The sequence below is a fragment of the Nerophis ophidion genome, linkage group LG15 (assembly GCF_033978795.1).
Source record: "Nerophis ophidion isolate RoL-2023_Sa linkage group LG15, RoL_Noph_v1.0, whole genome shotgun sequence".
Taxonomy (NCBI): domain Eukaryota; kingdom Metazoa; phylum Chordata; class Actinopteri; order Syngnathiformes; family Syngnathidae; genus Nerophis; species Nerophis ophidion.
In genome coordinates, this window is record NC_084625.1 from 42,858,979 (window position 1) to 42,873,939 (window position 14,961).

The following is a 14,961-nucleotide window of genomic DNA, read 5'->3' on the forward strand; positions in this document are numbered from 1 at the left end:
ATCTCTGTGCCATGTCTGTCGTAACATCGCGGGTAAAATGTGCAGGAGCAACTTAAATCCGTCGACTGGTAAGTGTTTGTTTGGCATTAAATGTGGGTGGAGTGAAAGGCTGGATGCAAATATAGCTACAAATGTAGATACAGCTAGCCTAAATAGCATGTTAGCATCGATTAGCTGGCAGTCATGCCGCGACCAAATATGTCTGATTAGCACATAAGTCAATAACATCAACAAAACTCACCTTTGTGATTTTGTTGACTTTATTGTTGGAAATGCATCTGCTTTGAGTGTCGCAGGGTATCCATACATCTCTGTGCCATGTCTGTCGTAGCATTGCCGGTAAAATGTGCAGACAAGGGACTTTCGGATCTTTTGACACTGGTGCAACATGAATCCGTCGATTGGTAAGTGTTTGTTTGGCGTTAAATGTGGGTGGAGGGAAAGGCTGGATGCAAATATAGCTAGTGTATATAAATGTGGTGGTGTTTTTTTTTACTTAGTTTTACAGGGACTCCAAGGACATTTACCCAGTACATATTTGGCGAACTAAATTCCAACATTCAGAGACGGCAGAATTAAGTTCACCCTGTGTTACATTTTACAATAATTTGCAACAATTGAGAGTAAAACAATATAAAAAAATATATGTTAATACGAATAATACAGATTTGTTTTTGCCCTTTTTTTTTTCCAAATATAAGCATCATTGCCGGTTATGCAAATGAAACAATGTCATATTGACTATGCCCCCTCTGCTTTAAATATATTGGCAATCTGGGGGAAACTCTAAACAGCTCTCATTCTATTATTGGCCGAACACTGTGTTCTTTCAAGATGCTAGGGGGCCATTTTGGTCATCTATCTGTGTGGATTTCAAGGAAGAGAAGGCTACATGCCGACAGCTAACTTTTACTGGTGGAAGCAACCGTGTTGACTAGATAACAGCTAGTAGTGTAACGGTATAGCATCATCACTGTTAATATGTAAGTCAATATTAAAGTCACATTCACATTCCTTTTTGGTACAGTCATTAAGGCCACAAAGTACTGAAAATCATTGAACTACTTCACCAAAACATTTAATTCTTGAATGGTAAAAAAACAATAAATCAAAATAATTGACTATATAGAAAAAATAAAAAAAATCTGTTTAGGTTTCTGTTTAGAAAAGTGAAACAATGCAGGTACGTAGAACAGTAAGAGTTTAAACAGTGAGGATGAAATCTTTCTTTATCTGGGATGAACAACATGTTTTTTTAAATACCATTAACTTCTTGTTCCTCAAAACCGATACCCAGCCTATTTATGTTGACTATTTTTAAATGTAAATTAGAATTAGTGTATACCTGGAAGTGAGAAAGAGTCACACAAGGGTAGATTTTAAAAACATTACCTAGAGTTCCAACCATACAGTATATGACATCACGACTATGGTTACGCTAACATCACATCCATAATCAGTGAATCTTAGTCCTGATTAGGGATGGTCGAGGACAGAGCCACATTACCGCAGTTCTGCGCTCTCTCCGTTACAGAGTTGATTTTAAACCGCGGATTGTTTTAAGGCAGTTCATAGTACTGCTCCATCTTATTTGAGTGAGCTCTTAAACATACATTCCAGTCGAGCTCTACAGTCTGCCAACCAACAGCAGCGAGAGGTTCCTGGGTCCAAATTTAAACATTGAACTGATCGGTCTTTCTCCGTAGCTGGTCCCAGACTTTGTAAAATGTTACCAGCCGAACTACGGCCCCTCACAAATTCACATTTGTTTAAGACTAAACATAAGCCCTGCTTAAAATTATGATGACACTTTTTAGGAATTTCAACAAAAGTTTCTATTGATTTGTTATATTTATTATGTTTTATGCTCTGTTCTTCTCTGTTGTTCTGTACTTATGTTCCGCTATAGCTGATGTAAGGGGATTTACAAATAAAGTTTGATTAATTGATTGATAAATATTCAGATCAAAACCACTTTTCCTCATTACATTATGCCCTTTTCTTTATTTTGCCATTTATGTTTTTTTTCTTTTATTACCAGACTGTGGCACGTCAATGTCATTTCAAGTGTGGTTGTGGCATGTAAAGAATGCTATGCTGTGTATTGTATTCTGTATTATTGTTTGCAGTGTTTACCACACATTTTAATTCATTATTTGATTCATCATTTTAAATTATAATTGATTTTTTTTTTGTTTACTAATGGCAGTTTGGTCGTTTCAACCCACGCCACAGACTCAACAGAAGCGAAACGAGGCGACCAACTGCAGCAGCCTAGGAAAGGTTTGAATCTTGTGAATCGTGTAGAAATGTTTGATCGAGTGAAATTTGTCAAACAGAACCACGGTGGGCATGAAAAACACTAACCTATTTATCATTAACTGTCTAGAATGGACTTATGTTGTCTTTACTTTAAAGTTGAATGGTAATTGTTTTGCCGACACCTAGGACCACAATAATTTACAAAGTTAAGCTCATGATGCAGTAAGTTGAATGATGCAGACACTTTTGTTACTGGATACTTTCTAAAATGCTTCTGCCTTGGAGACTGTATGTGTAAGTAATATGCAACTATAACTATTTGATACTTGTTTATGTAGACAAATGTGGTGTTTTAGACTGCAATATTAAAGTTAAGTTAAAGTACCACTGATAGTCACACACACTAAGTGTGGCGAAATTACCTTCTGCATTTGACCCATTCCCATCCCCTTGTTCCACCCCATGGGAGGGGAGGGGAGCAGTGAGCAGCAGCAGTGAGCAGCAGTGGTGGCCTAGCTCGAGAATCATTTTGGTGATTTAACCCCCAATTCCAACGCCTTGATGCTGAGTGCCAAGCAGGGAGGTAATGGGTCCCATTTTCATAGTCTTTGGTATTGTTCAATGAAGAACATTTATTACGTATCTCTAGCTTATTTGCTATAGTCTGTTTAGCTGTTAGTTAACTCCTAGTAGTCTATAGCCTAGCATGCTTGCCTTTAGTGAATGAATTGCCTAAAAAAAGATTGCACAAGCTAACATACTGCAAGACTTGTGAGATTTTAGATGCCAAAAGATTTAATTCGATACATGTTTTTTGCTTATTTCAGTACAGTATTAGGACACCCCTAAATGTCATCGTAATCCACCACAAAGCTGTTAGGTGGATGGATTGAGTTTAAGCGTTGAGTTAAATGCAAAAAATGCAGTGCAACTAGGGCTGGGCGATATGGCCTTTTATTAATATCTCAATATTTTTAGGCCATGTCATGATACACGATATATATCTTCGTATTTTGCCTTAGCATTGAATGAACACTTGATGCATATAATCACAGCTGTATGATGAGTCTATGTGTCTACATTAAAACATTCTTGTTCATACCGCATTAATATATGCTCATTTTAAACTTGTATGCAGAGAGGGTAACCACAACTAAGTCTATTCATCAAAAGTGTATTTATTAAACAGTTATTATGCAGTGGCACAAACATTCATGTCATTTCCAAAACAGAAAGTGCAAGATTGTCAGAGACATTTTAAAACAAGCTGTTAGTGCACTTTTATGCTTAATGTCACTAAGATGACGTATCAAAACAACACTAAAATAAAGTGCACTTTTTGTATAGAACGCCATGACAATAGTTTAAAACAAATAAAGTGCACTTTTGTGCATGATGTCACACAAGATATTTCAATGAGTGTCTATGTCAATGAGCTGCATAATAGGAAATCAAATAGTGTATGTCCTTCGCTATGTCGTAGGTTCCTGCGGACGTTATCTCCTATTTTTGACTATTTTTTTCATACAGTGTTGATCTGGAAATAGTTGCTTTGGCATTTTGTGGGTGTGGCACCGAACGGAGATGTTGACATGCGGAGTTTGAAGCACTCTTCATTCTCTAGCGGGTGACTTTTCAAATGATGCTTCATTAGCAGTGGTGCTACTTTTTGTAGCAACAGTTTTGCCGCATAATTGTTCAACATCTTCCCGCTTGAAGCCAAACCACCGCCAGACGATGGACCCCGTGCTGTTTCTCTTGGGAATTAATTCTTCCTTCATTTGTTACCAGATTTGCTCCTTCTCTCTCTTGTATTACCACCCGCACCGCACCGTTATCATCACAGTTAACGTTACCATGTCGCTACCTGTCTGCTCCGCGGGAGTGTGTGACGTTGCACACGTGACGCATGTAAGATGGTGCGCTTGGTTTAAGTCTCTGTGAGGAGAGACAAGAAAGAGTGGGAAACGCAATCAGTGTAATGCCCACAGCCAAAAGCAACTGCGTGAGAATGTATACTTGAATATCCCGATATAGTCATTTTCTATATCGCACAGAGACAAACCCGCGATATGTCAAGTATACCTATATATCGCCAGCCCTAAGTGCAACAGAAATAAAAAAGAAAAGCTCCAGTCTAAACTTTGCACATCTTGGTGTAAAAGGTTAATAAACTCATGATACGTAGATGCGTCCGTTACCTGCAGGAGTAGGTGGGCTCTCCCACTTTGAACACATGACCGCAGAGTGGTGACGGCTGGTTGTTCTCCTGCAGCTGAGCGAGGCCTATAGCTGGATCTTCACCCAGCAGAAGCCACTCCAAGGGAGCGAGAAGGAGCAGCTGACAGGCCAACTCTTCCCTCTGCTCCTCCCGCTGCTCCTCCCTGCTGCTGCAACCGCTGGGCCCCAAGCAGAGGATTTTGGGTACATACTCTGCCAGGTGAGCATAGAGTTCCACCTGAAGATTTGCCGCTGTCAACCACCGCTGAAACCAAGAAAGACAAGATGAAAAGGCTTTCCAATGATGTGTAGTTAAAAAAAAGAGCAACAACATTTTACGACTTCACAGGAGAAATTGATTGATACGTTCACAAGTGTTTCATTCATTAATCGGATTTTCATTTTTTCTTATCGGAAAATGTGCTTCGGTTTCAACTGTATTGGTAAAGAATGCAACTCAGCACTGTGCTGGACGGCAGGTACAGTATTTGTAATCCAACAGCAGATTGAGCGAGCGGAGCAGAGTCTAATCAGCTCTGTCAGTCTTTGTTTGTGTCATCCGTTGAGACTCCAACACAAAGACTGAAGAGAATGGTGTTGTTCTTCCCTCTAAAGCAGTCGTTTTAAGACTTGTTTCACCCTAGATCTGCAGTTCCTTCTTTTTCCCCAGGTGGGGTCTTTTGGGTTTTTCCTTGGCCGGATATGGGTTGAGATCAGGGGATGTCGTTGTGAGTTTGAGAAGTCTTTTGAGACACTTGTCATTAAGGGCTATGTAGATACAATTTGCTTGACAAATGCAGGATAATCATTACTTCAGTGACTTATTCACAAGTTTATAAGGACGAAATATGAATGAATAAATCTTAAACATCTATGTACACAATATTAAAGGGGAACTGCCTATCATTCACAATCCATATGTAAGACAAGAACACATTTGTTTTTCTTTTTTATGCAGTGTAAGTCGTAATATGTGGCAAGTACAAGGTGGCTAACAATGCAGCTAATTGGACAACTTTATTTCACCCATAAAGTCCTCTAAATTATCATCCAAAAACTGCTAACAATTTACATCTTGTGACCTAAATATTAACTACCGTAAATTCTTAAAAGCCGCTACTTTTTCCTATGCCTTGATTTCTGTGGCTAATAAAACGGTGCGGTTAATTTATGATTTTTTTTCCCTCTGTCGTCTTCAATGCAAATAGTTAAAAAAAAAAAAAAAAAACAAGCAAATACACTGAACAGGTGTGTTATTATTTGTGCTATGCTGCCATCTTTAGGACAAGTTCGCAAACACCAGGTGCTGCGGTGCCTCTCTTTTTTGAGCTTTAAATCTTTTTACTGAATTCTGCATTCATAACACCAAGCAACGTTCCCAAGTTTTACATCCATCCGACCATTTTCTACCGCTTGTCCCTTTTTGGGGGTCGCGGGGGGTGCTGGAGCCTATCTCAGCTGCAGTCGGACAGTAGGCTTACAATATAACCAAAACAGTTTATATTGTACTTACTAAACTGTCTCATTTGTGATGTCTGTAGGAGTGTTTTTATTCATATTTGTATGTGCTAGTATTAGCTATTACGCTAACAGGTTTACAAGTGTCTGCATTAGTATTATTAAAGGGGCTCTATTATGCAAAATCTACTTTTTTTTACCTTATGACACCTGCAGAAGAGTATTTGGGATCTGCATATGTCCCGAAAATTTGAAATCACGTCATGGAGGCATTTCAGAGATAATCATAAAAAAATCTTCCCTTCCTTCGTACTTCCTCCAAATGGTCTGTTTGGAATTTAGTTAAAGTTTGACGTCGTTAGCAGATTATCTATATATGGTAGACATTTATTCAGACATCCTTTTGTGAGTCAGCCAATTTAAATGTATGTAAAACCGGCTGTGTTACAATTCAACGATGAAACCCAACAAAGGAAAATGCCCTGTTTGCGTTAACCAAAGGAAGTCACAACACTAAATTTCAGCCTCATCTGAAGTAAAAAGTCCTTTATTTTGAACTTTTATGATTTGTGGCAATGTGCCTTCATCTGTGTAGAAGTCACTTTGAGTGTGTGAAAGGTAGAATCCTGCTTTAACCACAAACTTTAAAAAAAAATGATTTTCCGAAAAACTATTTTAAATACAGGGTAGGTGTCTTTTATTTATGACAATGGAGGAGACAATGAAACGGTAAGTAACAACAGCAGGGTAGAAATGTGTGAATGATACGTTGGCAATGTTATCTCGATTTGTTGTGTCACTAGCTTAGCCAATGTAAGACAATAGTGTCACCATCTTGCGGCAAAATAAAAAATAATTTTCATAAAAACTACTTTTAATTGGATCACTGTGTTGGGCAATGGACAAGTTAGTAATATAATGTGGTATTACTTTGCGATGTCGCTAGTAGCGTGGCTTACTTCACTGCAGCCGGCTGAGTTAGCAACAGTGAAAGTGTTAACATGATATAAAATAGAAAATAATTTCACAGCCAATATAAGGGATGTGAGGACCCTTTGGGAAAAATAGGAACATTTCCATCAGCACAAAGTGCTGCCACGCAAACCTCGAAAGAAAGCAATTTTGGAAAATCAAAACTATATTTCCTGCAATTGACTGCGTTTTTACACTACACTTTACCTTTCGATGTATTAACCTATTTTGCCTGTCTTTTGGACACTTAATAATAAGAATGGATTAGATTTTATATCGTGCTTTTCTATTATTAGATACGCAAAGCGCTCAAAGAGAAGTGGGAACCCAGCATTCATTCACACGGGGCGGTTTAGCTCGGTTGGTAGAGTGGCCGTGCCAGCAACTTGAGGGTCGCAGGTTCGATTCCCGCTTCCGCCATCCTAGTCACTGCCGTTGTGTCCTTGGGAAAGACACTTTACCCACCTGCTTCCAGTGCCATCCACACTGGTTTGAATGTAACTTAGATATTGGGTTTCACTATGTAAAGCGCTTTGAGTCACTAGAGAAAAAGCGCTATATAAATAGCGCTTTTTCTCTAGTGACTCAAAGCAGGTACTCTCGTGCCGTACCTGCTGTCAAAACCCTAAAGACAGACAGCACAGTTGCTGTCTTCACAATAAAAGCCCTGCTTCATCCTGCTTGCGCTAACAAAATAAGAGTCTCAGAAAGCTAGCGTGCACAAGTTAGTAAGCTACGGAGTTGGCCGTCAATGTATTTCTTGCGAAATGTATAAAAATGAGTATGGAAGCTGAACAAATAAGACGCCTAAAACTAACCACTTTCATGTGGTATTGGACAGAGAGGAGGACTTTTTTCTCCTCCATTCGAAAATGTGGACGTTATCAGCACTACTGTGAAAAAAAACATATGTTTTTGTCTTACATAAAGGTTGTGAATGATAAGAAATTCTTCAAAAATGTCGGCAAAAGTCAAATAATTTTGGTATATTTCAACGTGTATTATGACAGTTGTGAAGTTACAACTTAATAAAGGTGTTTAAGAAAGGTGAATATTATTATGGTCATACAGGCATAAAGCAACATGTTTATGTTTATGAATACATGAACATCACATCAATCAGCATCCCAGCGAGAGCAGACATCGTACAGTAAGTTGTTATTTAATCATGTTCGTAATTAGTATATCTTATTTAGCACATTGAAATACTGCTGCATAATGTTTGTGTAAAGCTGCATCTGTTTACCACACTGCTTCTAAAATTGTTGCTCATTATCCTTATATTCAGGCTAAAACATTAAAGTTTCTGCATTATAATTTGTCCCAAAGTAGTCCTTTTTTTGCGTCTCACAAAGTATGCAGTAAAAATTGTGATAAAACGATGAAATGAATGCACCGAAATATGCTGGCCAAAATACATAAATATTACATGTTACTGTGAATGTGACATTACATATACACTTACAGAATGTATATAAAACATTGATGGAGGTATTTGGATGTTTTTAGAGAGCTCAATCTAAGCCCTATTGACTCAATTTTTAGTTGACTTTTGCTAAGGTTTATTTACGATTTAGAATGTGAAAAAAAAACATATGTTTTTGTCTTACATAAGGGTTGTGAATGATAAGAAATTCTTCAAAAATGTCGGCCAAAGTCAAATAATTTTGGTATATTTCAACGTGTATTATGACAGTTGTGAAGTTACAACTTAATAAAGCTGTGTAAGAAAGGTGAATATAATTATGGTCACAAAGGCATAAAGCAACATGTTTATGTTTATGAATACATGAACATCACATCAATCAGCATCCCAGCGAGAGCAGACATCGTACAGTAAGTTGTTATTTAATCATGTTCGTAATTAGTATATCTTATTTAGCACATTGAAGTACTGCTGCATAATGCTTGTGTAAAGCTCCATCTGTTTAGCACACTGCTTCTATAATTGTTGCTCATTCTCCTTATATTCAGGCTAAAACATTAAAGTTTCTGCATTATAATTTGTCCCAAAGTAGTCATTTTTTTGTGTCTCACAAAGTATGCCGTAAAAATTGTGATAAGTCAGTGAAATGAATGCACCGAAATATGCTGGCCAAAATACATAAATATTACATGTTACTGTGAATGTGACATTACATATACACTTACAGAATGTATATAAAACATTGATGGAGGTATTTGGATGTTTTTAGAGAGCTCAATCTAAGCCCTATTGACTCCATTTTTAGTTGACTTTTGCTAAGGTTTATTTACGATTTAGAATGTGAAAAAAAAACATATGTTTTTGTCTTACATAAGGGTTGTGAATGATAAGAAATTCTTCAAAAATGTCGGCAAAAGTCAAATAATTTTGGTATATTTCAACGTGTATTATGACAGTTGTGAAGTTACAACTTAATAAAGCTGTGTAAGAAAGGTGAATATAATTATGGTCACACAGGCATAAAGCAACATGTTTATGTTTATGAATACATGAACATCACATCAATCAGCATCCCAGCGAGAGCAGACATCGTACAGTAAGTTGTTATTTAATCATGTTCGTAATTAGTATATATTATTTAGCACATTGAAGTACTGCTGCATAATGCTTGTGTAAAGCTCCATCTGTTTAGCACACTGCTTCTAAAATTGTTGCTCATTCTCCTTATATTCAGGCTAAAACATTAAAGTTTCTGCATTATAATTTGTCCCAAAGTAGTCATTTTTTTGTGTCTCACAAAGTATGCCGTAAAAATTGTGATACGTCAGTGAAATGAATGCACCGAAATAAGCTTAAAATGGGCAAAATACATAAATATTACCTGATACTGTGAATGTGACATTACATATATACTTACAGAATGTATATAAAACATTGATGGAGGTATTTGGATTTTTTTAGTGCACTCAATCTAAGCCAGGGGTCACCAACGCGGTGCCCGCGGGCACCAGGTAGCCCGTAAGGACCAGATGAGTCGCCCGCTGGCCTGTTCTAAAAATAGCTCAAATAGCAGGACTTACCAGTGAGCTGCCTCTATTTTTTTAATTTTATTTATTTACTAGCAAGCTGGTCTCGCTTTACTCGACATTTTTAATTCTAAGAAAGACAAAACTCAAATAGAATTTGAAAATCCAAGAAAATATTTTAAAGACTTAGTCTTCACATGTTTAAATAAATTAATTTATTAGTTTTAACTTTGCTTCTTATAACTTTCAGAAAGCCAATTTTAGAGAAAAAATACAACCTTAAAAATGATTTTAGGATTTTTAAACACATACACTTTTTTACCTTTTAAATTCCTTCCTCTTTTTTCCTGACAATTTAAATCAATGTTAAAGTATATATTTTTTAAATTGTAAAGAATAATAAATACATTTTCATTTAAGTCTTCATTTTAGCTTCTGTTTTTTCGACGAAAAATATTTGTGAAATATTTCTTCAAACTTATGATTGAAATTCCAAAAAATAATTCTGGCAAATCTAGAAAATCTGTAGAATCAAATTTAAATCTTATTTTAAAGTCTTTAGAATTTAATTACAAAAATTTGTTATCGAAAATCTAGAAGGAATAATGATTTGTCTTTGTTAGAAATATAGATTGGTCCAATTTGTTCTATATTCTAACAAACTGCAGATTGGATTTTACACTATTTAAAACATTTCATCAAAATTCTAAAATTAATCTTAATCAGGAAAAATTACTAATGATGTTCCATAAATTTTTTTTTCAAAAAGATTCGAATTAACTCGTTTTTCTCTTCATTTTTTTCGGTTGAATTTTGAATTTGAAAGAGTCGAAATTGAAGATAAACTATGTTTCAAAATTTAATTGTATTTTTTTTCGTGTTTTCTCCTCTTTTAAACCGTTCAATTAAGTGTTTTTTCATCATTTATTCTCTACAAAAAACCTTCAGTAAAAAGGGAAAAAAGATGTACGACGGAAACGCCAGACAGAAATACCCATTTTATATATATATATATATATATACATACATTTCTTAATTAAAGGTAAAATGAGCAAATTGGCTATTTCTGGCCATTTATTTAAGTGTGTATCAAACTGGTAGCCCTTCGCATTAATCAGTACCCAAGAAGTAGCTCTTGGTTTAAAAAAAGGTTGGTGACTTTTGCTAAGTTTTATTTACGATTTAGAATGTGAAAAAAAACATATGTTCTGAAGGGGTTGTGAATGATAAGAAATTCTTCAAAAATGTCAGCAAAAGTCAAATAATGTTGGTATATTTCAACGTGTATTATGACAGTTGTGAAGTTACAAGCTAAGAAAGGTGAATATAAATAAGGTGATACCGGCAGAAAGCAACATGTTTATGAGGGAAAAATAGTAAATTATAGTGAACTGAAAGTGGTAAACAACCAGTTATGGTGTTTGCAAATAAACATTATTTTCAATTTTTGAACTGTATGAACTTGAATCGGCAGTGAGTGTATAAGTTACACATTTCGGCTGACATGTTTATAGCAGTTTGTGACAGCCAGATGGTGTATTATATAAACATACAGGAAGCGCCGCTAGTGTTAGCATTAGCTTCAAGTAGCCAAGCGGCGGGCAGCTTAATCCTCGTTTAGCAGGTTAAAATGCTCAGACTGGCACATTTGCAGACACAGTGACTGTCACGGGGGCCGACAGTGTGTAAGGACGCTTACCGACGCAGTGTCCTTGGCGGAGAAGTGTAAGAATTCCGAACATAAGTCGAACGGTGTGTCCCTTCTGTCAGGCTCTGCTTCAGCCATCTTTACTGCCACAGTAGACCAGCTCACAGGAAGAACCCGGAATCGGAAGTCATTCCTCGCGAGGGGCGGGGCCTCGACTTGAATTGGGCGGAGCCTTAAAAAAAATTAAACATTTTATATATATATATATATATATATATATATATATATATATATATATATATATATATATGTATATATATATATATATATATATGTATATATATATATATATATGTATAAACATATACATACATATACATACAAATATATATATATATATATATAAATATATACATATGTATATATGTATACATATATATATATATATATATATATATATATACATACATATATATATATATGCATATATGTATACATATATATATATGTATATATACATATATGTATCAATCAATCAATCAATCAATGTTTATTTATATAGCCCCAAATCACAAATGTCTCAAAGGACTGCACAAATCATTACGACTACAACATCCTTGGAAGAACCCACAAAAGGGCAAGGAAAACTCACACCCAGTGGGCAGGGAGAATTCACATCCAGTGGGATGCCAGTGACAATGATGACTATGAGAAACCTTGGAGAGGACCTCAGATGTGGGCAACCCCCCCCCCCTCTAGGGGACCGAAAGCAATGGATGTCAAGCGGGTCTAACATGATACTGTGAAAGTTCAATCCATAGTGGCTCCAACACAGCCGCGAGAGTTCAGTTCAAGCGGATCCAAGACAGCAGCGAGAGTCCCGTCCACAGGAAACCATCTCAAGCGGAGGCGGATCAGCAGCGTAGAGATGTCCCCAACCAATACAGGCGAGCGGTCCATCCTGGGTCCCGACGAGCGGTCCATCCTGGGTCTCGACTCTGGACAGCCAGTACTTCATCCATGGTCATCGGACCGGACCCCCTCCACAAGGGAGGGGGGGACATAGGAGAAAGAAAAGAAGCGGCAGATAAACTGGTCTAAAAAGGAGGTCTATTTAAAGGCTAGAGTATACAGATGAGTTTTAAGGTGAGACTTAAATGCTTCTACTGAGGTAGCATCTCGAACTGTTACCGGGAGGGCATTCCAGAGTACTGGAGCCCGAACGGAAAACGCTCTATAGCCCGCAGACTTTTTTTGGGCTCTAGGAATCACTAATAAGCCGGAGTCTTTTGAACGCAGATTTCTTGCCGGAACATACGGTACAATACAATCGGCAAGATAGGCTGGAGCTAGACCGTGTAGTATTTTATACGTAAGTAGTAAAACCTTAAAGTCACATCTTAAGTGCACAGGAAGCCAGTGCAGGTGAGCCAGTACAGGCGTAATATGATCAAACTTTCTTGTTCTTGTCAAAAGTCTAGCAGCCGCATTTTGTACCAACTGTAATCTTTTAATGCTAGACATGGGGAGACCCGAAAATAATACGTTACAGTAATCGAGACGAGACGTAACAAACGCATGGATAATGATCTCGGCGTCTTTAGTGGACAAAATGGAGCGAATACATCCATCCATCCATTTTCTACCGCTTATTCCCTTTTGGGGTCGCGGGGGGCGCTGGTGCCTATCTCAGCTACAATCGGGCGTAAGGCGGGGTACACCCTGGACAAGTCGCCACCTCATCGCAGGTCCAACATATATATATATATATATATATATATATATATATATATATATATATATATATATATATATATATATATATATATATAATTATATATATAAATTATATATAAATATATATATATATATATATATACATATAATTTCCCAATTCATACGGAAACAGGGTTTTTATGTGTACATATATATATATATATATATATATATATATATATATATATGTATATATATATATACATATATATAGATATATATACACACACACATACAAACCCCATTTCCATATGAGTTGGGAAATTGTGTTGGAGAGTGGCCGTGCGCAACCCAAGGGTCCCTGGTTCAATCCCCACCTAGTACCAACCTCGTCACGCCCGTTGTGTCCTGAGCAAGACACTTCACCCTTGCTCCTGATGGGTGCTGGTTAGGGCCTTGCATGGCAGCTCCCTCTAATAAGTGTGTAAATGACTGTGTGAATGAGTAAATGTGGAAGTAGTGTCAAAGCGCTTTGAGTACCTTGAAGGTAAAAAAGCGCTATACAAGTACAACCCATTTATTTATTTATTATTATATTTGATGTTCAAACTCATAAACTTTATTTATTTGTTTTTTTTGCAAATAATAATTAACTTAGAATTTAATGGCTGCGACACATGCCAAAGTAGTTGGGAAAGGGCATGTTCACCACTGTGTTACATCACCTTTTCTTTTAACAACACTCAATAAACGTTTGGGAACTGAGGAAACTAATTGTTGAAGCTTTGAAAGTGGAATTCTTTCCCATTCTTGTTTTATGTATAGCTTCAGTCGTTCAACAGTCCGGGGTCTCCGCTGTCGTATTTTACGCTTCATAATGCGCCACACATTTTCAATGGGAGACAGGTCTTGACTGCAGGCAGGCCAGGAAAGTACCCACACTCTTTTTTTACAAAGCCACACTGTTGTAACACTTGTCTTGCTGAAATAAGCAGGGGCGTCCATGATAACGTTGCTTGGATGGCAGCATATGTTGCTCAAAACCTGTATGGACCTTTCAGCATTAATGGTGTCTTCACAGATGTGTAAGTTACCCACGCCTTGGGCACTAATACATCCCCATACCAGTCAGGGGGGGGGCAAACAATTGAAGTCCAAGCATAATGGGGAGATTATTTCTAACAAAGACGAGCACTTCAAGATGCTCAGGTGTCAGCCTGCTCCTGTGTTCATCAATGAGTGCTAAAAAGCCTCTAACTCGCAAGAGTCATTAAAATGTCTTACAACTTTACCACCACGCTTGACTTTATTGTGGCATGTTTTGCACTCCACCTCTTCATCTTTTTCGTTTTGTAGGATGAAATAATCCCACGCAGCTGACATTTTTACCGTAACTTTTAAATCACACAGCCTTCTGAACGGTTAGAACACAGACGTGGATGTTTTGAAGGTGTTCTGGAAAATGCGGAACGGAGTGTAGGGAGCAGCACGAGAGTGGAATGTATTATTTAAATCGGTGTGTTGGAAAACACGGACAGGAGTTTTTTTAAAAACTGGATCTGCATCAGCATTTTCTCATGCCTTGCCGATACGGATATTTTGGCAAATATCGGCTGCCGATCTCATCCAAATATCGGGACAACCCTAGTCCAGGGTGAACCCCGCCTTCCGCCCGAATGCAGCTGTGATAGGCTACGGCACCCCCCACGACCCCCAATGGGACAAACGGTAGA

General features: G+C 37.3%; 1 protein-coding gene across 2 annotated transcripts in view; it reads right to left on the reverse strand.

The window, feature by feature from the left end:
• Window positions 1-11,724, reverse strand: part of ubr2 (ubiquitin protein ligase E3 component n-recognin 2) — an 86,335-nt gene extending 74,611 nt beyond the window's left edge. For both annotated transcript variants that reach the window (XM_061922181.1, XM_061922180.1), the window contains exons 1-2: window positions 11,564-11,724; window positions 4,464-4,747 (exon numbers count right to left, since the gene is read on the reverse strand). In XM_061922181.1, coding sequence (XP_061778165.1) covers window positions 4,464-4,747; window positions 11,564-11,650 — 371 coding nt within the window. In that variant the 5' untranslated portion in view covers window positions 11,651-11,724. The remainder of the gene's footprint in view (window positions 1-4,463; window positions 4,748-11,563) is intronic.
• Window positions 11,725-14,961: the final 3,237 nt, after the last annotated feature.